The 20,414-nt window shown below is 38.0% G+C and overlaps 2 protein-coding genes across 2 annotated transcripts in view; both read right to left on the bottom strand.

Annotated features, from left to right (window-relative positions):
* Nucleotides 1-5,518, bottom strand: part of LOC107723704 (type I inositol 1,4,5-trisphosphate 5-phosphatase-like) — a 30,592-nt gene extending 25,074 nt beyond the window's left edge. The window contains exon 1 of the mRNA XM_016532447.1: nucleotides 5,122-5,518. Within this exon, the coding sequence (XP_016387933.1) occupies nucleotides 5,122-5,181 (60 nt within the window). The 5' untranslated portion in view covers nucleotides 5,182-5,518. The remainder of the gene's footprint in view (nucleotides 1-5,121) is intronic.
* Nucleotides 5,519-11,849: 6,331 nt separating this feature from the next.
* LOC107725483 (glycerol-3-phosphate acyltransferase 4-like) overlaps nucleotides 11,850-20,414 on the bottom strand; it is a 15,141-nt gene continuing 6,576 nt past the window's right edge. Inside the window, exons 4-10 of the mRNA XM_016534790.1 lie at nucleotides 18,846-19,043; nucleotides 18,632-18,747; nucleotides 18,399-18,454; nucleotides 17,570-17,655; nucleotides 15,480-15,608; nucleotides 14,932-15,011; nucleotides 11,850-13,956 (exon numbers count right to left, since the gene is read on the bottom strand). Of these exons, the coding sequence (XP_016390276.1) occupies nucleotides 13,848-13,956; nucleotides 14,932-15,011; nucleotides 15,480-15,608; nucleotides 17,570-17,655; nucleotides 18,399-18,454; nucleotides 18,632-18,747; nucleotides 18,846-19,043 (774 nt within the window). The 3' untranslated portion in view covers nucleotides 11,850-13,847. The remainder of the gene's footprint in view (nucleotides 13,957-14,931; nucleotides 15,012-15,479; nucleotides 15,609-17,569; nucleotides 17,656-18,398; nucleotides 18,455-18,631; nucleotides 18,748-18,845; nucleotides 19,044-20,414) is intronic.

The following is a 20,414-nucleotide window of genomic DNA, read 5'->3' as shown; positions in this document are numbered from 1 at the left end:
TCTAGGCATGACGAAGCGGATATGGTCCTCTTTTGGAAGACCAAACAAAGTGGTTTCGCTTTCACAACGAAGCACACAGCGTCTTCGACATGGCGGCGGCGGCAACAATACTACAGCGAGAATAAAAGTTACGCCTTTTTTCTTTGCGTGAACATTTGGGCGGTGTTATGCAAATCTTCCCACATAGTGTGGTAGATATGTGGGGGCGTGTTCGAACGAGCCGTTTTAGGTAGGTGTGGCTAACTCTTAACTTTTATAAAGAATATCTCTTTGGATTTGAGACTTTAGTCTTTGCAACTTTACAGATCTTCTTTATGCACCAAGAGCTTGTAACACTCTAAAGAGAAAGGAAAAAATGAAATCGCATCATATGACCCCTTTAAAGTATAATTAGCTAAAATATTTAATAAATACACAAGAAGCTTTTGTGACTAAAGAGTGGTCCAATTCTGTGCAAAACTGCAGATTCATAAATAATGAAGGTCATAAATAATTTAGACTAACGATTCAAAGGATAAGTATAGCATGTAGAAAATAAAATAAACAGTTAAAAAAAAATCAGCCACAGAATGACTAAATGTTGCACAACATATTCAAAGATATCTCTATCCACTTCCTAATAATACTGGTTGCTAAAACAGACCGGATTTATCAGTGTCACAGATGTGTGACCCTGTGGTCTGCTATACTATAACCACAAGTGTGAAATTTACTTCACTCCTCCCGTCAACTCAACGCAGAGCAGTAATGTAAAGGACAGGACTTCATCCGAGAACTGTGACAGAGCACAGACCACTGCCGGTCTGTGTGCAGGCTGACTGAAACTTACTGCTATGCTCGGTTTCTTTTGATTTTGTGTCTCTTTCATGCAATGACCACTTAAAAGAGTGCAAACATTGACCACTCCCTTCCACAGCCTGTCAAGCATGCAGTGAAACCAGGTCAAGAGAACTGCACATTGATTTGTAGTGAATGTGACAGGGCCTAGAACAGAATTGCATCTGATGCGATTTTAAGTGTTACTTTGATCTTATAAAGACCTTTTATGGACTGTCGCTCATATGCCTTCTATCTTTGTGTTCTTAGTTCCACTGAATTTGAAGGGTGGGGAGGCCAATGGAAACTTCCTTCATCTCATCTCTCAAGAGGATTTCCCAAAATTTGCAATGCATCATTTCCTGTTGCCAGTTCCAGCCCGTGCTAACATTCGACTTAAAATAGTACAGAAGAACTAAGTTCATTGACTTAGCGTGCTTTTAAATGGCAGGTAAACACTGCAGTGTCTTACAGGGGACACTGTCAGAGGGACAAGACATTTTTTAACCAGCTCTGATGAAGTGTTGATAAAGAGTTCATCAGATACACTTGCACCTGAGTATGCGGTTATTCCGTCACAAGCTGTATGACTGTATGATTTGATCAAACATGCATGCAATATCAAAAACAATCAGTCTTTGCCGAAACACTCATTGCATTACAAAAACGTGTTGACAAGAGTCTTTAGCCTGAACCACACTTCACGCAAGAATGTGAAAACAGAATTGTTGTAATTCAAGTTGTCATAAATATATTGTCTTTTACTTGTTTGGCAAGATTCTCATGATCTGCCGTGACAGTACAAGCAAATACAAGAATATAATTTATGCAAATAAGTTATAGTGTACTTTAAGTGCCCTATGAATTGCAGTCATACATTTTCTTGACCAAATGTGATAACTTCATAGTTATGAGATCTGATATGCATTGGAACAACCAACAGGCTATTTTTGTGTGAACTTTAAAATAAAGCATCAAGAGATGTTTGGATTATAAAAAAATTACAATTAGAATTTATATTCTGCATAAACAAAATGACACTCATTTTAACATGAAGGGTTTTTTATTTTGTACCGTGGCCTTATCATTTTACTCTAATGCATAAAAAAAATCATTATTTATTATTTAAATATTTTGAAATAATATATTACAAAATTACATTGTAAAGTACGATTTTAAGTATACATCATGACAATATTTGCTGTACAAAATGTAATTTATGCTGAAAAAAAACCCCAGTGTCCATTGTCATGAAACTCAATTTTTTTTATATTTTTTGTAAAAATATATTTATTTTTTATTTTGACTTTGGGGTGAATCACCAGGCCTCAGTGGATCATAGAAATCATTAGCATCAATCGTCTCTGCTTAGGTTCACTATGCTTTTAGGAAACGCAGTGCCTGACATTTCAACTTTTTCAGTGAGATTCACCCCAAATGTTATCACCTCATTAAACATGATGAATCATAACTAAACACACTAAACTCAAGGATCTTGAAAAATTTGACAGGGCTGGTAAACCCTTCTTGTGGATAAGAAAAATTTAACCATTTTTGGAAGTCTGCTACAACATTTATACCGACCTATTCAAAAAAGAAGCGAGGAAGGTCCTTTGGGGAAAGATATCCATCTGTTTACAGTCACAATGGACTGTGACGTGCTTTTTCTCAGCCAAACATGGCCAGAGGAAACTGGGTACGCGGCCAAATTTCCACTTGTAGCTTCAGTCCTCCATATGCACAATGAAGCCAGTGCTCTAACAAATACGTCTAAACCACAACTCTGAAAAGTCTGGACTGAACATGCACAACATGAGGAAAAATTAACTCCACAGCAAGATTTTTATTTTCTGAATAAAATGTGAGGGGTGTTTTGGGGGAAAAACAAACAAACAAACAAACAATGCTATAGGCTGTTGTATCAGATTGCCTTGCATTCAGGCAATGCTTGTGCCCTCCTTCAGTGTAAATGTGTATTTTCCTGTTTTATCGTCCAGAAGTCCAATCATTTAGAAATGCAGCACAAATTCTCACTTCATCAAGCTTCATGATTTGACACGGCATCAAACATGTCTTTAGCGCAAGCATCGGACAAACTATTAAGTTAAAAACTTGATGAAGAAACTGAGCTAAAAGTTCTATACAATCTAAAAGTCTCAAACTGTTGCGTGACATACTATTTAAAAAATAACAATCATCCTCCTACTGTGTATGGTTTTCCCAGTATATCACAGTCACCTGGTGCTAGCATTAAACTTACATATAACCATTGTTTTTTCACCAAAATGTTCACTGTCCATTTAAATTTATGAATTTTTTTTTGTGTGTGTGTTTTAAAGGTATCATGGTTCCCTAAAGGTCAACTGCACTCTAAAAATGCTGGGTTGAATACAACCTAGCGCTGGGTAAAATATGGACAAACCCAGCGATTGGGTTGTTTATAAACCAACAGTTGGGTTAAATGTTTAACCCAACCTTCTGGGCATTAACCCAACCGCTGGGTCAAAACAACCCAATCGCTGGGTTTGTCCATATTTAACCCAGCATTTTTTAAGCAGTAAATCAATAGAGAGTAGTATGAACTAACGCTGACTAGTTTCATTAGAGTCAGCAGTCACTATTGGAATATGGACTCTAATGAAACTAGTCAGCGTTAGTTCATACTAGTCTCTATTGAATCTAGTACTTAAATCATCACCATACCACTAGAATAAGAACTAGTACACAATAAATAAGTAGTGAAACTGTAAGAGATATTAGTAATTTAAAAAAAATACTGGAAACATAAAAATGGGTAGGTCTAGTGGTTTTAAAGAATGTATGAACAGCTTGACATAAACTGCTAGTTTTAGTATAATTTTTTTAGTATAACAATTTGATTGTTTTCATTTTTAAGTTTTAGTAATTTTGTTGTGTTGTTGCCATTTTTATTGTATATATGTTTATTTAGTTGTTATTACTTTTTATTTCAGGTTTAGTTATTTTAGTACATCACAATTTTGTTTTAATTTTAGTACACTCACAATTTAAACCAAACGAAAATGAGAAATGCTGCCTTGGCAACTAGTTTAAAAGACAAGTTTAAGATTTTTTTTATGTTTTATTATATTTTAGGTAAACATAAATATTTTTGATGGTTTTAGTTTTAGTAACTATGAAAACCCTACTGCCAACATTACTATTACTATTCACAAGCACGTGCATTTGTTTTGTTTTTTTCTCGTAAGCATGGACTAACATTCTTATTCTAGATGTCCATAACGAACATGTTTTTGATGGTTTTAGTTTCAGTAACTAAAAACCCTGCTGCCAAAATTCACAAGCACATGTGTTTTGGTTTTTCTCTTCAGTATAGACTAACATTCTCCTGTCTTATTTTAATTGTCCATAACTGCAGGACAGAGTGTTTAGTAGCACCCTATATAGTGCTGCAGCAGCTCAACTCCCCAGTTTCGCGGCAGCGCTTTGAAAAACCTCACAACTGGCTGTCAGTTTCCTGTTTTATTTGAATACACACACAGCCCGGCGGCGCGGTGTGTGATAGGTCGACAGACCTGTGGGGAGGTGCTGTCAGACAGCACACAGTGAATGGGAGCGGATATCACTCTAGGTTGGGGACTCGTGCGCGAGAAAGGCCCAGTGGAGCGAAGAAAACCTGAAGTGTGTTTCACTGCAGCACCTCCAGTATGGAGGAACGGCACGGGAACGTCCAGCTCTATCACGACCGAGAGAGACGCGTCGGGGCCGCTTTCGCAGGACACGTTCTCGTGTTCAAAACCAGCGAGACGCCGCGTAACGGAACGGAACAGAGACGCGTTTTAAAAGTTGAACTTCTTTCAACTCGATACAGCGTCTTAAAAACGAGACGCACAAAGCTGAAAAATCAACGGCGTCAGTCCAGCGCGTTTACATTAAAATAATACTTCTAATAATAAAACAGCGCAGAATTACGCAAGAAGGCGTTCCTTGTGAACGGCATCTACTATACAACAACGGCTGAGCTATAAAATAATACAGGCTGAAATGTACAGACTGAAATAATTAAACGCGCTTCTCGGTGCCGTTTAAAGCGTCAGCTATTCAGGAGGGTGTTTTGGCCTACCCACATTCATGTAACGACTATTTTTAAGAAACACCTAAGAAATACAGGTAGCGTTGAGCAGCAGGTTAACTAGCCGACTGCGTTCAGTTGCAAAAGAAGCGGTTGTGAAATAACGAAAGCCAAAATAATTCCCTGCGTTACTCATTTACGCCGCGCATATTCCAGCTGGAAAATAATGAGGGATTGAAACAGAGGCGACTTACATTGTCAAACAGTGATCCAACGTTTGCAGTCACTAGTAAGACGTCCGTGTGCATCTCCATGATTAGAAGCGAGCTGGAGAAAAGTCTAATCTGACGAAGGAAATCCCACTCGCAGCTCTTTGGTGGAAGAAAAACAAGCGTCTTACAGATAAGATTAGAAAAGTCTAGCTATCTCGCCCTGAAGACAGAGCCCACGAGAGCGACGCTCGCATCTCCAGTCCTGCTGTCATGAGCAAAGAGCTCCACGGTCTTCAGTTGCTCTGCGGTGAACACAGAGGGATTTCTCCTCCTGTCTGCATGGTAATTTGACTAGGTTTTTAAGCTGAATTAACCCAGCTTCGAAGCATCTGTAGCCTCGGAGTTCCTGCCGTGCCAGACTAAACCAAACTAGTTGCGCTCTCAATGTCATGTTACATGTGAAGCTCCGCCCTGCACATGTAGTACTGTGAGCTACTGTAGAAACGCACAGCGTCAAAGTTTCCGTGTGTCACTCAGACTGAAGCCACGCAAATGTATCTAGGCCTTCTGTACTTACTGAGTTTGTGTCAGGTTACATACTGTATACACATACAGAAAATACATATACTTTGTGTTTGTGTGTACTGCATACACACACACACACCGTAAAATGCTTCAGCATAACAATTTAAGTGAATTTAATAGTGCAGAATCGTTTTACTATAGTTTTTGTGCCATAACGTTATTATTTAATATTCTCTTAAAACTTAGCCTGTTCCCAGATTTAAAACTCTGAATTAACCAGGTTTTTAATAGTGCAGAATCTTCTTTTTATTACGTATTTTTAGTGAAATAACTTTTTTTTTATTGTTGTTATTTAATATTCTCTTAAGACTTAGCCTGTTCCCAAGTTTAAAACGAAACACCAACATTTGTATTGTAGTTATTTGTGCATCTGTAGGCAAATGCATTGCTAATATTAATGTAATGGCAATAAAATAAAAAATAAAAACCATTAAAAATGGAAATTTAAATTGCTCAGTGTTGGGTGTAATGCATTAACAAGTAATGCATTACTACTTTTCCCTTGAAAAAGTATTGTTTCCAGGTTTAAACGAAACAGCATTCCAGATTTCTATTGTAGTTATTTGTGCATCTGTGCAAATGCATTGGCAATATGAATGTAATGGCAATAAAGCACATAAAAGATGAAAACTGCTCACAGCGTTGGGTGTAATGCATTACCAAGTCATTCATTACTGTAATTACTTTTCCCTTGAAAAAGTAAGGATTACTTTTAATTCCTCTGTAATGTAATTAATTACTTCTGATGTAATTGCATTATACTGTATAGACTACATGGGAAAATTATAAAGCAATAGTGAATTTAACATCTAAAATTAAAGTCTAATCTTAAAATCAAGAAAATATATACAATTTTATGATTTATTTGAAAGAATTAAAAGAGCGGTTTCATGTATTGCTCAACTGGTCAGGGTTGATACAAGTAACACATGAGAGAGTATTTAGTACAGTCATCTGATTAAACTCTTGAAGATGTAATTAGTAGAATTACTTGTTTTTTTTGAGTAACTTACCGAACACTTTGCTCAGTAATGCCAATTTTGATTTACAAAAGGTCAATGTGTTTGGGGATTTTAGGTCTCTAATGCAATGAGTAAATTTGTGACATGGATCATGTGAACTTTTGTTCAAAAGGTCAGATTTCCTCCCATTGAAGCACAAGATGCTCTCTGGATCATTCTCAAATCAAAAGGTGCTAAAGTGTCCTGCGGCGTCACTGGAGAACAGGCGGATATCCATCAACTCTCTACCTCCTCCGTTATGCCATCCTGCACAGATAAAACTAAAATTGCAGCTACCAACCTCAGACCAGACCTTGTGTTTTGGTCCTCTATGTACATCATAGAGCTCACTGTGCCCTGGGGGGATGCGGTGGAGGAGGCCTACAAACGCAAGAGCCTCAAGTATTCTGAGCTGGCAGTTGACGCAAAGCAACGTGGCTGGAAAAAAAAGGTTTGTCCACTGTCCAGTTGAAGTTGGCAGCAGGGGCTTTGTAGGGAGATCTGCCATCAAACTGTTTAAGGAACTAGGAATCCGAGGCCAATCCCAACGGCAAGCTGTCAAGGCCCTTTCCAGTATCGCTGAACAAGCGAGTCGATGGCTGGATTAAGAGGAGGGAATCGGTCTAGGCCCCATAACAACAGAGGTGAAAGCAGAGGGGGGCACACCCGGGACGCCAGTTGTTGCCAATGAGCCTTCTGGAGATGTTGTGGGCTGATATCATCGAAACACCAAGGAAGGGAGGTGCCCACCTGATGACCCCAATGAAGCTGAGACCTCTTTCCCACTATGCCTTCTCCCCTCCACTCCTGGTAGAGCATTGCGTTAGCAGTGCAAAAGGTTGTGGGTTCGATTCCCAGGGAACACACATACTGGTAAAAAATGTATAGCCTGAATTCACTTTAAATCGCGTTGGATAAAAGCGTCTGCTAAATGCATAAATTATTATTATTAATTAATTAAATTTTTATCTCAGGCAGGCAATAGTACCACCTAGTCCTAAAATGTAACTATAACCTTCATATTTTATAATTGTATTGACTTTATGTTACACATTATTATGTCCTCTACAATGCCATATACAATATTAATGGTATTTACAGTATCTCATCTAATATTTATTGCATCATGGCATTCAAAAAAATCCCGCTGGCAAGATTTTGTGGAACTAAACCAAAAACAAAAATAACGGATTCAAGTAGTTTCTATTCTGCTTCTGTGCTGTTGCAGTACCACAAATTAGATAAATGAACAGATTAGTTGATAATCTAGTTAGTTTGATGGATTTAGAGCTGGTAAAGGTAAGGTACGGTAATTACTCAGAACCCGACGCACATATTCACATGCCCAATGTGCTCTGGCAGACACTTAATTGGGGTCAGTTTGTCGTTTTGAATGTTCCTCCAAAACTGATCTGGAGATCTGTAACTCATGCAAAAGTAATATTCACCAGATCCAAACACAATGACTGATTATATTTTAAAGATCCCTAAATATCTAAACTGAATCCTCCATTCCGAACACGTGAAAACAATGAGCATGCAGTTCGCTAGTGTACTCCACATGCTGTTTTTTGTGTTGTGACCCATCCATCAGCTCTTTGGCTGGCTGAAGTCATTGTATCCCCTCTTGGTCTACAAGCGGTTACCTAAGAGCTGCATGGCACTTTTCAAGAGAAATGTCACCATGAAGGAAAATCTCTGTTTCTCAGGTCCGACTCCAGCCCAGCAGCGGCAGGCTGAAAGAATGTTTATAATTCATGTTAAGTGAAAGGACTCTGGCAGAACAACTTGTCCCTATGCCTCAGTTCTCCAGTCATATGTCAATGTAGAGTCTAATAACCATGTCCAGTTTTACATTTGGTTTTACAGCCTGCTCCACCTCAGCAGGCCCAGGACAGGCTTTTTATGGGTGGGCTACATCTTTCTCATGCCTGACGAGTCGGCTACTCTACCATAGTGGGCTTCCCTCGTCACATGACCTGGGACAACATGGTGAAATGGTGTAATTGAAGTGTATCCTTTGAGAAAAAAGCAAAGGATAACAGAAACATAACTGTCATAAACTTGAGTGAATGTTGTGTTGAAGTTCTTTTATTTACATATATGACATATTTATATAGTTGTACATATGACTGTTTCACACTGGAACATTTTTAACTAATATATCAGTCAGTGATGTACAGGTTGTATTGGCAAGGTGCTGTTTCAGAGCACGGCAGCAGTCAAATCACTGGCGACATTGTTATTACAGATGAAACTCCATCCCGTCAACAAAAACAACCCCAATGTTCCCCAAAGAACCTTTCAGTGAACAGTTCTTAAATGAACCATTCTTTTTATAGCGTGAAGAACATTTGAAAAATCTGAAGAACCTTTTTCCACCATAAAGAACCTTTTGTAGAATGGAAAGGTTCACTGGATGTTAAAGGTTTTTCATGGAACCAGTGATTCCAATAAAGAACCTTTATTTTACCAGTGATTCCAATAAAGAACCTTTATTTTTAGTGTAGCAAAGACACAGTAGCATAGACATGTTATGTATCCTCTTGAGAGCCAGCAAAAATACTTTTTTGTTTGTTTAGGATTGTGTAATGTAATTTGTAATGTCTTTAATTTTCCAATGACATGAAATGAAAACACACACACATATATATATATATATATATATATATTGCACGTCTTTTGTTGTGAACATCAGGAATCAGGACCCAGTTAAAAATTAAAGCAAGAAGCAAGTTTATATTGACATGTTTTGCAACTTGCAATGAAATTGTCAATTGTCAATGAAAGTTAAACCAATGAAACTTTGGCAAATTTAGCCATATTTCATATGATTTTTTTTGGGGGGGGGCGGTTGTTTTGTTTTACCAAATTCACCTGTAATGTCTCCCCACCAAGTGAGAAGCAAATTTCTATTTTTGACAACTTCAATTTGAAGTTTTCAAGAGGACATGTATAGACTTGACTATAAATACATGTCATCTACAAATGAACTGCTGGATCCCAGGAGGATACTGAACTGATGATGAACTGCAAAAACACTGGAGAAAGAGCACAAAGTCAGTGCACTGGAATAAGTCCTACATGATCAATAGCTGTTTCAATCCACCTATTTTTATGCACATTTTGGAATCGCCTAAAAAAAAAACTCTGGATGGAAACGCCAAGATGCGCATAAATTCTAAAAATGCACATAAAAAATGTATGCGCACAATTGTGAGGAGGTTCAACTGGAGGTTCAACAATGCATGTGTGTTTATCCAACACACATGCATTGTGACTGTGTGTTGGATAAACTTTTTATTCGATAAGAAAAATGTGCATAAACAATGATGGAAACACATTTACTGAATAAAATCCTCCATGCGCATCAAAAAAAGTCATGTGACGGGATACCTGGACTAACCAGCGGGCCGATCTCATTGCACAGCATCTGAAATGTTGTTATGGTCTTTCTTAAATGCCCGAGCAAAGCCTGTCGTCAAAGTATTTCTGTATAATTGCCTCCCAGAACTGTCTTACACTACTGTGTTCCGCCTCCAAAAGCAATGACCGCATTTATTGTGTTTCGTCTGCTCGCTCGGAGATGCAAGTCATTGATTATACATGAAAATTATTATATTCAGAGGCTTCTCCTACTTTTCTTAGTGATATTTAGTGCCAGTGTATCAGGAAGTGAAGATTTTGTCCTCTTTGGCTCGTAGGATGGAAACGGTGCTTAATTCGCCAATGTTTTATGCGATAATCCAATTTTGCGCACAAGTTAAATTCACAACTTTGGACGGAAACATAGCTAATGACTGAGCTTTAGTAGGATCTCCAGTTGAACCTCCTCATAAAGCCAAGAACTACATCAGCTCTGAGCAACTGTATATGATGCATTGTGACTCGTGACATGTTTATCTGACCTCTCTCTATGTTTCCACAGGGCCATTTATATGCACTCGGTAACTGGTTTAAAACTGTACAGAGTCATTCTGCTGGTATGTAGTCGTGCTATTTCGGATCACAGCTGAGGTCTACACTTTAATTATATTTAATCTGTTTATTACAAGCTGACTTGTCTTTAAAGGGGTCATATGATGTTGCCGCAAGCCCTCCGGACGCTCCTTCGTCGAATCCGCCGCCTCTGCTCACTCTAGCAGAGTGTGTGACGCAGTGTTTCGTTGTGAAAGTGAAACTACTTTGTTTGGGCTTCCAAATGAGGACGATATCCGCTGAAATAATGTTCTTTTTAGCAACATCATATGACCCCTTTAAAGTTGTAATTAGTGAAGTAATACACCACTTGTGGCCAATTCAATTCCAATTTCGTAGATGAAGTATATAATCATTTTTAAATGCATATTACACTTTCTTGAATCAAAAACCACTGGGGGAACTCCATCGTACAGTGCATGCCTCCTTGAGCTTATGACCAGGCTCTGTGAGAGATGCTGCTCTTATAATAAATGATGATGGTTGAATGAGAAAAACTAATAATAACCATCTAAGTTGGTGCAAGATGGCTGCGCACACCCATATAAGGTTGATATTAAAGGCACAATATGTCATTTTCGCCGCTAGAGGGCACGTATTCAAAATAAACAAAGAGACAAAGGCATAGTTTGATGACGCTGTGACTGAGTGTGGAATCATGGGAGTTGTCGTCTTCATCCCCACAGCCGATGCAATCCGACGGGACTCGGGCAGAAATCATGTTCATGGATGAGCTAATGATTTATTAACGTAGTAGAATGAAGCAGGGTGAGGCTGAAAGCCGTCGAAGCGAAACGAGGCCGCTGAACAAGCGTGACACACGGCTCGAAAGCAGTGGAGCTTTTATTATGCCACAGTCGACCGCTTCCGCTCCTTCCGGTCGTGAGTATGTGGGGTAAAGCAGCGCTGTTTTATCATACTAGATACATTTGAAAGTTCTGTTATAATGCTACTCTGTGCGGTCGTCACCGGTCTATTAAAACACACAACATATTAAAGCGTCTTTGGTGTTTCCATGTTTTCTACAAAACAAAACCGGAAATCAAGGGGTTATGACGTCATTGGCAGGTGACACAATGACACTGTGGACACGCTCCGTGTCACTAGATAAAATTGCTTATTTCTCTGGATTTAAACATTCTTCGAAACATTTGGGATAATGTAAGTACACAAGTCAGGAAAATATATAACACTGTTCTAGTGGTTTTTGGATATTTTAATAAAAAAATCTTACATATTGTGCCTTTAAAATCTTCACAGCTTTAATGTTACTGGAGAATCAGGCTTCATCAGATCCAAATGAATCTTACACATTAGAAGTCTAAAAGCTAAAGTGACTCAGAAACAGCTTCACACATGTGGATCAAGCTTTAATACAATAACAACTAAACAAACAACATCTTGTTCATCAGCAGTTGTAACCAAACATAGTCCTGAAATTAAAGACCCTTGGTACACAGACTGCATCTGTAATCGCATACTTCCCATATAATATTCTTTGCATATAGTAGGCAAAAAACAGTACGAGTAGTATGTCCGAATTCACAGCATTCATAAAAAAGCGGATGATGCCACGAGAGATGATTTGTGAATGACAGTGAAGCGACGCAACTGATGCTGCTACTATTAGTCACATGACAATGACAACGTGACGTATGTAGTACATCCGGATTACATTCATATGACACAAATTCATACTACATAGAACAGACTTTTTTTAGCAGTCGTGAAGTAATTCTTTTATTCAAACGTAAGAGTGTTTGATTTCGGATGCAGCCTTTTTGTTACACAGCATGTTGTAAAAATACTACTTTTTCATTCTGCTTCATTATGAGCCCTTTAGTGTTTTAGTTTTAGAGCTAGTTAGTTGCGTACAGTGTTTCCTGCACTGCTATTCAGGATGTTGTTGCGCTAAAGCTTCATCTGAAAGGACGTGGAATTTTTGAGTTCAGTAAAGGCCTGTTTAAGACTAATGTTCGGTGTAAAAAATATCAGAGTGAATTTTTATGTTCATTCAGCCTGTCTGCAGTTTTTTTATGCATTGGTCTGAACAGACAAAATCACACAGATAAATCATCAGACAGCTTATTCAATCGAATCTGATTACTCGCTCGCTCAAGGAACTCAAAATGAGCCCAGAACTGATAACTGGGTTTTGAAGACATAAATTTGCAACAGAATTTTAGAGTTTTGTTGTAATAAAATGGATTTTACTTTAAAATAATAATAATATATTGAAAAAAATTATTGATGTGTTGAAAAAATATGTTATTGTTTAACATGTTTTAGGGTTGATTGATCTGAAAAAAAAAGTCCTGTAGGAAACACTGGTTGCATATTTACAGTACATGCTGCATAGTGTTGTTTAAAACATCACAAACAATTGTTTTAATTTGAATGAGTGCAGTACCTGAAGAATAGTTCATAGAGTTTTCAATTGGCCGTCACTTGGCCAATGTCATTAAGACTCTCATGATTTGACTCCCAGATGTGAATGGAAAAGTTCTGGATCTTTCACACAAGGACGAGAAAAAAAAAACTAACAATATATAACTAATTCTTCTCAAACCCTTCACACAGGTTTGATTGTTTATCCAGAGGTATTTTGAAAGGTCAATGCAGATTATTCATCTGCAAAGGTCAGGCTAACCTTAAATTGCAGGTTTTCCATGAATATTTCCACTGTTTTCTCCTGTTAAAATCCAGGATTAAAGTGATTCACGCAGCAGAAGTATAGCAGAGAGATAGAAATGCTCTCGGACACCTACGTGCAGCCTGATGAGGCGTTTCCTTCAACCATACATGGCCATCAAATGTAATAGTTTACCGTGTCCTAATGACACGTTAGGAGTAAATGATAATAAAAGAAAAAAAAAACTAACCAAGAAACGAACAAAAAGAGAGAGAAACCATTAAACTGCTGCATTGCGTCCTTATGACTCCTCATGAGTGACCCGGCCACTATGGACTGAATCACGCTACACTGACTTCAGTAAAAGTACCATTACGCATCAAAACACATCTCATGGTGTTTTGATCACGATCTGACCTAACACTGGACACACTTTGGTCTTTTTCACAAAGACGAACAATTAAACAAGGACAGTTCTTGTTATTGGATGTAAAACAAAAGCATAACGTCGTTGTCCATGTCTCTGAGCCCTCTCTTGCCCTCCAGGTCCTCACCTGATTCATCTCCTCTCCTCAAGAACGACTGCGGACCTCTTGCGTTCCAACCAAAATCTTGCTGTAGAGTTTTTGTTGCTCCTCTTTGAAAGTGTCTTTCACTTTCCCTCGTTTCAACCCACCATCCCTTAAAAAAGAAAAAGAAAAAAAAAAGTTTCAACTAAACAGTCATTTACCAAAAAAAGGCCATTTACCTACTGAGAAAAGCAGCTTTAATATGCCTACGCTGGTTTGTTGGCCTCCCAGTCTGGTCAAAACCATGCTGGCTGGTTTTAGAAGGGTTCTGGGCATTTGTCAGCTGGCCAGGCTGGGAGATCAGCTTAAACCAGATATGTTATGTTTGAACAGACAGTCAGTTATTACAGCTTATATTAGTGTTTTTATTAATTTTCTTTGGCCTCAACAAAAAAATGATCATGATTACAGTAAAAGACTGTAAAATTGCTGCGGTTAAAAACCTGTTAATTGGTCAAAGGTAAATTCCATTACTCTATAGTGAAAAAAAATTAATAATGTAACTAATAGGACATTTCAAACAATTTTACAGTAAAATACTGTTAAATTTACAGTTTTTAGAAGTGAGAAAGAACAAGTCGTCTAACAAAAACCATAAATTGACATTATCACAACTCCCTGTGTGACGGCTCACACTTGATGGTTTTTCATTGAAATAACTGTACATTAAAGGCAGGGTAGGTGATTTGGTTAAAAAAAAAATTTTGTTATGCTGGCTGAAAGTCTCTTCACATCCCGATAGCAATCACTTACACCACTTAATCAGTTAAGTGGTCTAAATGTATTTATATCGTCTGTGGAAAGCATAGGACCATAAAATGTTCGTCCAAACATATTCCTCGATCCGAGGGCTACGATAGGCTGTTCTGCCTGCCTGTCAGCTTATGTATTTGCATACCTCTGTTCACCCTGTCCGCACAGACATGACACGTCATCAGTGCGTTCATTAGCTCGCTATAGCTAGCCTTTCTGAAATCCTACCCTACCTTTAAGGTTTATCTTATGTTGTTAAATTAATGTTTATTCAACATCTGCCATTTATTTACAGTCAGTTTGACAGTTGAGTCAGATATGACAGCTGACTTACCACAGCAGGTCCACTAGACCACCCTGTCTGGCAATGGCTGCCTTTACTCTGTTAGCAAACTGCACTGCATCCTCACCTTCCTGCAAGGTGACAAAACAGACACTTGTTACAATTTGTTTTCCAGCATTTTCAGTTAACAGCATGTATAATAGAAGAAACAGTTATTCTTTTTCTGAAATAGTAAATCAAACTATAAATACACAAAGGAAGGACTTCCAAAAATATTCCAGTGATTTTCCAGAGAACTTTTGTAACTTTCAAGGTGTGGCGGATCACATCAGCACAATGATTTACCTATGGTGACCATTTCGGGGTTTTTTGGGGACAGAAGCCTTGACATGCATTAAAAACAATAGTCTATTTGTTTATTTGCATGCCCACATGCAAACACAGATGTCCATTTCCAATCTGTGGTGGGTGGACAAAACTCCAAACCCACACGGGCTCATTTGTGCTTGATTTGTGTATTAAATGCACCAATGCAAAAATGGGAAGGGCAGTGCAAGTCAGTCATACCACAGATTTTACTGCATGCATGTAGGCCTTACCTGACGGCTCATCGGAGGCAGGTACCACACGCTGCAGACGATGGCCCAGCTACTCATCATCCTGAGCAGATAATTCACCATCCCAAACTTACTGCTGTTCCAGAAGGCTTCCCCAAACCGAGGGTCATACTAGAAAATCACAAAACATGCAAATGAAATACAATGCAACCACCACCATAATGCTGACGCAAGACAAAAGTCATTTTCTTAATCTTTTTTTCCCCCCAGTAAACACACCTAAACATTCTTAAAACAAAAAAAAAACAAATGCATACATTCAAACCTGTATTCAGATAATATTTCTTATTTGTTTAAAAGTTAGACGGTATTTAAAACTTTTAAACCTTGAAATAAAACTTAAAATACAACAAAACAAAAAAAAGCACATTTAAAAACAAAACACATTTAAGCTAATGCAATGCAAAAATAATTCTTAATATCTTACACAATTTTGCTTCTCAAGTAATCTTGTTTTAAGGATGTTAAGATGTTATTGCTGACAAATACTGATTAAGACATCAACATCCTAATCATTTGCCCTTCATCATTTTTCTTAGCATAAAAGCTGATAAAGTAAGAGAGGATGCAAACAAGGAGGAACCTTTGAAAGCAGCTTCACAGCTCAGAACGAGAGTGAAATCATACAGCCTACCCGCTACAGTATTAAAAACACATTACTGATAACTGAAAAAAAATCTTTTAAGTTTGGAATAATCAGTATGTCCAGCATGTTTTAAGTGTAAAAGACACATGAATGGGCATGTGTCAGAGGACATTTGCACATGTAAACGATCGGTAAAAGAAAAAAAAAGTTCTTTCAGCACTCAAAAAGAGGACACTGTGGTAATACTAGATTTCTACTTGATGCCAGGGTGTTGTGGGTGGTTTTAAACATGTTGCTATGCTGTTCTGGGATGGCTAGGTGCTTGCTTACTGGACCAAGTCAAAAGAGTCCACCCCCAAGTCCCTAGAGATGGCTTAGGTCTCTCTATCTATGGGATTTTTAGTTTTCGCCTGTTATATCTGTTATATCATCCACCAGCCATATCTCAGATCAACTCAAGAGAAAAGAAATAGCACACATCAACTCAACATGTCTCACAATTTACAGTAGGGTCCAAAAGTGTGAGACCTCATTCAAAATCTGGGATTTTTAAAACCTTTTATTATTTTGAAAAATGTAAAACAAAGAAATTTGACATAAAATTCCAAAATATTTCTTCTTTATTTTAAGATTTTGTGTAGAAGTAAGATTATGCCGTATTTTTAGATCAGATCCAATAAGCATTCAACATGATCATCAGGACTGACCAAGCGGCAACCTTCCGGTCTCTCTCGTGAAACCAACACGGAAGTGACTAAAACTGCAATTCATCGACTGGCCGCTAGAGGCTGGCTCCAAAAGCGACCCAGTCCCATAGACTCTCCATGTTAAAATGCCCAACTTTACAGTAATTTTGCCCTTCATGAAACTGTGAGGGGGGTGAATTTATTTTATAACTCATCCGTTTAAATTATGTTAAGCCTTAAAGTTCTGCATAATTAAGGGCGTGGCCACTTGAGTGACAGGTGGATTGCCGCTGCTGTCACCGGCGTCGAGCTAGATGAGCGTGGTTTCAGCAACCAGCTCCCGCCTCTTTGCCCATTTTCGATTATCCGGGAGTGACGCGCGGTGACACGCTGCCAAGATGACGGCCGGCTCCGCCTACTTTAGGCTTCAAAAACGCTCTTCGGAGACCTACGGGTGACGTCACGGACACTACGTCCATGTTTTTATACAGTCTATGGGACTGACACAAACTTGTAGAGTTCATTCAGCTTGAGAGCCGCTGTTGTTAAAGCAAAAGAGGACAAACCAAACACTAGGACAATAATTCGTGGTCATTTTGTAATTCAAATGATTATGCTGATTATGTAATTCGTTCAATAGCAGTATTTTCATTAGTGGTCTCAGACTACCATGTGTATCATTCAGGTATCATTTATGATTGTAACACAAACATTGTTTTATCAGTGTTTAATACTTGATGTTCAAGGTTTGCTCACATCCCTAACCCAAAGTATTCACTAGGGAAGTGAGATTTTCTGACCTTTATGGCGACAGGGTAGACGGTTGAGCCAATTTCAAAGCTTCCTTTCTTGAACATCATGACTGATGTGTTATTAATGCAGGTACCTGGAGACAAATTATATGATAAACACAAGAAATAAACATAATAGCATATTAACAACCAAATCACATCACTTGTTCCATGTTAGTTACTATTTATATACGTATATGAATTAGTGGAGAAACTGTAAAAGGTCAATTGTAATTTATTCAATCACAACACGTTTTTCAATCACATTCTTTCTCTGCCTGAAAAAACAAGTGAGACCAGTTCACTTTGTGAGAAATTTTCAACAAACACTGCTTTTGAATTATGGATGTCCAGTATTTGTTTCCTGCTGTCTAAAGTTATAAAGCCTTTCAATTAAAAAATATCTACATTACTGTTCAAAAGTTTGGGGTCGGTAAGTAAAAAAAAAATAAATAAATAAAAATGATCACGGCTTCCAACAAAAATATTATGCAGCACAACTGTTCTCAACATTGATAATAATAAAGGATCATGAGACACTGGAGTAATGGCTGCTAAAATTTCAGCTTTGCATCACAAGAATAAATTACATTTTAAAATACTTTTCAAACAGAAAACTGTTATTGGAAATTGAAATTATATTTCACAGTATTACTGTTTTACTGTATGAACAAATAAAGGCAGCCTTGATGAACATAAGAGACTTCTTTCAAAAACATTACAAATCTTACCAACCCCAAACTTTTTAATGGTAGTGGATGTAGGAAACAAACATAGTAGTCTAACTCTAGTCTCCTTTTCATATTAACACAAATTTCTGAGAATGAGTTCAGCTCACCTTCGGGGAATATGAGGATGGGCAGTTTGCTTTTGTCTTTTACGTGATCGCTCAACCTGAAATAAAACTCATTTAATTAATAACAATAATAACAATGTATGAGTGTTATAAAAAATGCAATTCAGTGAAATATTTGAACTAATAATATTAAGAGGAATATGTTTAGAAGAATCCAGCACTTTTGTGAAATAGGAATAGCCACAGAAATAAGATAAGCTGTGATGCTGTGTTACCTTTTAGCCACTAGATGGCGATCTTTGACTTCTGAGCGCTCGAACCAAATGTGTGGACAAGCTTTCACCATAGACCTCTGAATGAGCCCCATCAGGCCCCCATGGATCTGACCCACCTATAACACACACACACACACACACACACACAATTAACCCTCTCAGAGCAGCTTTCTCACACATACCCACTACAGTTCCAGTCAAGAAACACACTTACCATTGCATAGCATCCGTCACTGGCTAGTATAATGACGTCAATGGGTGACGTGTGGTTGGCGACACAGATGCCTCCATTCTTGGGTTTGTTTTCACTGTCCCAGAGAAAGACAAAGAGAGGAGTTTGTGAGCAAAGGGTGTAAATAGTTGCAGGAGAAGCAGAGCAATGTGAGTTTGTGGTAAACAGGTCAAATGTCATCTAATGAAAGAGTTTGTGCGGACATCCAACAGTTTAGTAGTGTCTTCTTCATGCTGTTTTGTTGTCACCAAACCCTGAATGTCCCTGTGAAAGGAGCCAGTTTGACTGGTCAAGGGAGAGGTCCTGAGAGAAAGAGAAAGACTTTTCTCTATTCGTATCGTATTTTAAGAAGAGAAAAGGAGATAGAGAGAGAATGCACAGGAGGACAGTGACCTGAAATACCACACATGATCACATTAGGGCGATGCAGGAATGACAAGCTGAGATAATGACAAAGAGGAGTTCAAATTCAGTTGAAATCTGACCTGACATTGAAACACCAAACCCTTGTTAACTCGATGTTATACCGTTCGGGTGTTATGATGTCTGACCCCACTCTGTTTGTGTGTCAGATAACATCAGAACTAAATGTCCCTTCACCATTGATTCGGAACATGCTAGAGAAGTTAACGTTAGCTCTAATTCACTGTAAGGAATTGACCCTTCACCGGAAGTTTGATTGACCGGCGAATCTGCCATTTTGTCCGGCAAACAAACCAGACAGGAGAGTAGATTAATGTCGGTGGACTTGAACTTGAAAAATGGTGTGTATTGATGTCTCTCCGCGGTTGAAACAAGAGACCTTCTGATGTTCATTCATGTTTATTTCGTGCTATAACTAGTAAAGAGGAAGACATGATCGGTTCATGTGCCGCTTGAATGAGGCTAGCCACAAAACTGTATTTATTGTTTGAATTTTTTACAAAATGACAACATTTAAAAGCTGAGACTTTGTCTCATACCTAAAGTAACCTTCTCTGTCTTGTCTGTCGGCTCGTTGTCAGTGTCCTCGATGTATTTTTCACTGAGTGAGAACATGATGTGTGGCGTGAGAGTGCCATGGGTTGTCGGACATAGCAACAGTAACTAAGGGGGCGGGTCTTTGCGAAGGTTTCTTGCATGGAAAAGAGCAACTAGCTCATTCTTCAAAATTTGTCCTTTTGTGTCTCAAGGAAGACAGTCAGGTTTGAAGAACTACTTCAAAGAGAACTGTGAAGGCTCACTCCTGTGATTGCTAATGTTAACCTGATAAAATAAAAACAAGACATTTCAGCTCAAACTCTAGAACAATCTTTACAAAATTTAATTTAAAAGTGCACAGCGAGTTTTGTTTGCATTTTTCTGGATCTCTGAAGCATACCTATGAGGATGCAACCTAGTCTATGTAGAATATTCAGAGTATTCATCTCATATGAATGTATATCATTTTAATATTTCAGCATTTTATTTACAATTTTTTTTATTTGTAGATTTTTTTTAATTAGCAATAAATTACAGAGTTTACTTTTAATATAAAAAAAAGGTTTTTTTTTTTTTTTTTTTTTATTTTTA

The sequence above is a fragment of the Sinocyclocheilus rhinocerous genome, unplaced genomic scaffold (genome assembly GCF_001515625.1).
Source record: "Sinocyclocheilus rhinocerous isolate Xijiao unplaced genomic scaffold, SAMN03320098_v1.1 scaffold311, whole genome shotgun sequence".
In the NCBI taxonomy this organism is placed as follows: Eukaryota; Metazoa; Chordata; class Actinopteri; order Cypriniformes; family Cyprinidae; genus Sinocyclocheilus; species Sinocyclocheilus rhinocerous.
The sequence above is the reverse complement of the archived record's forward strand: the minus strand, read 5'-3'. Positions and strand labels throughout refer to the sequence as shown.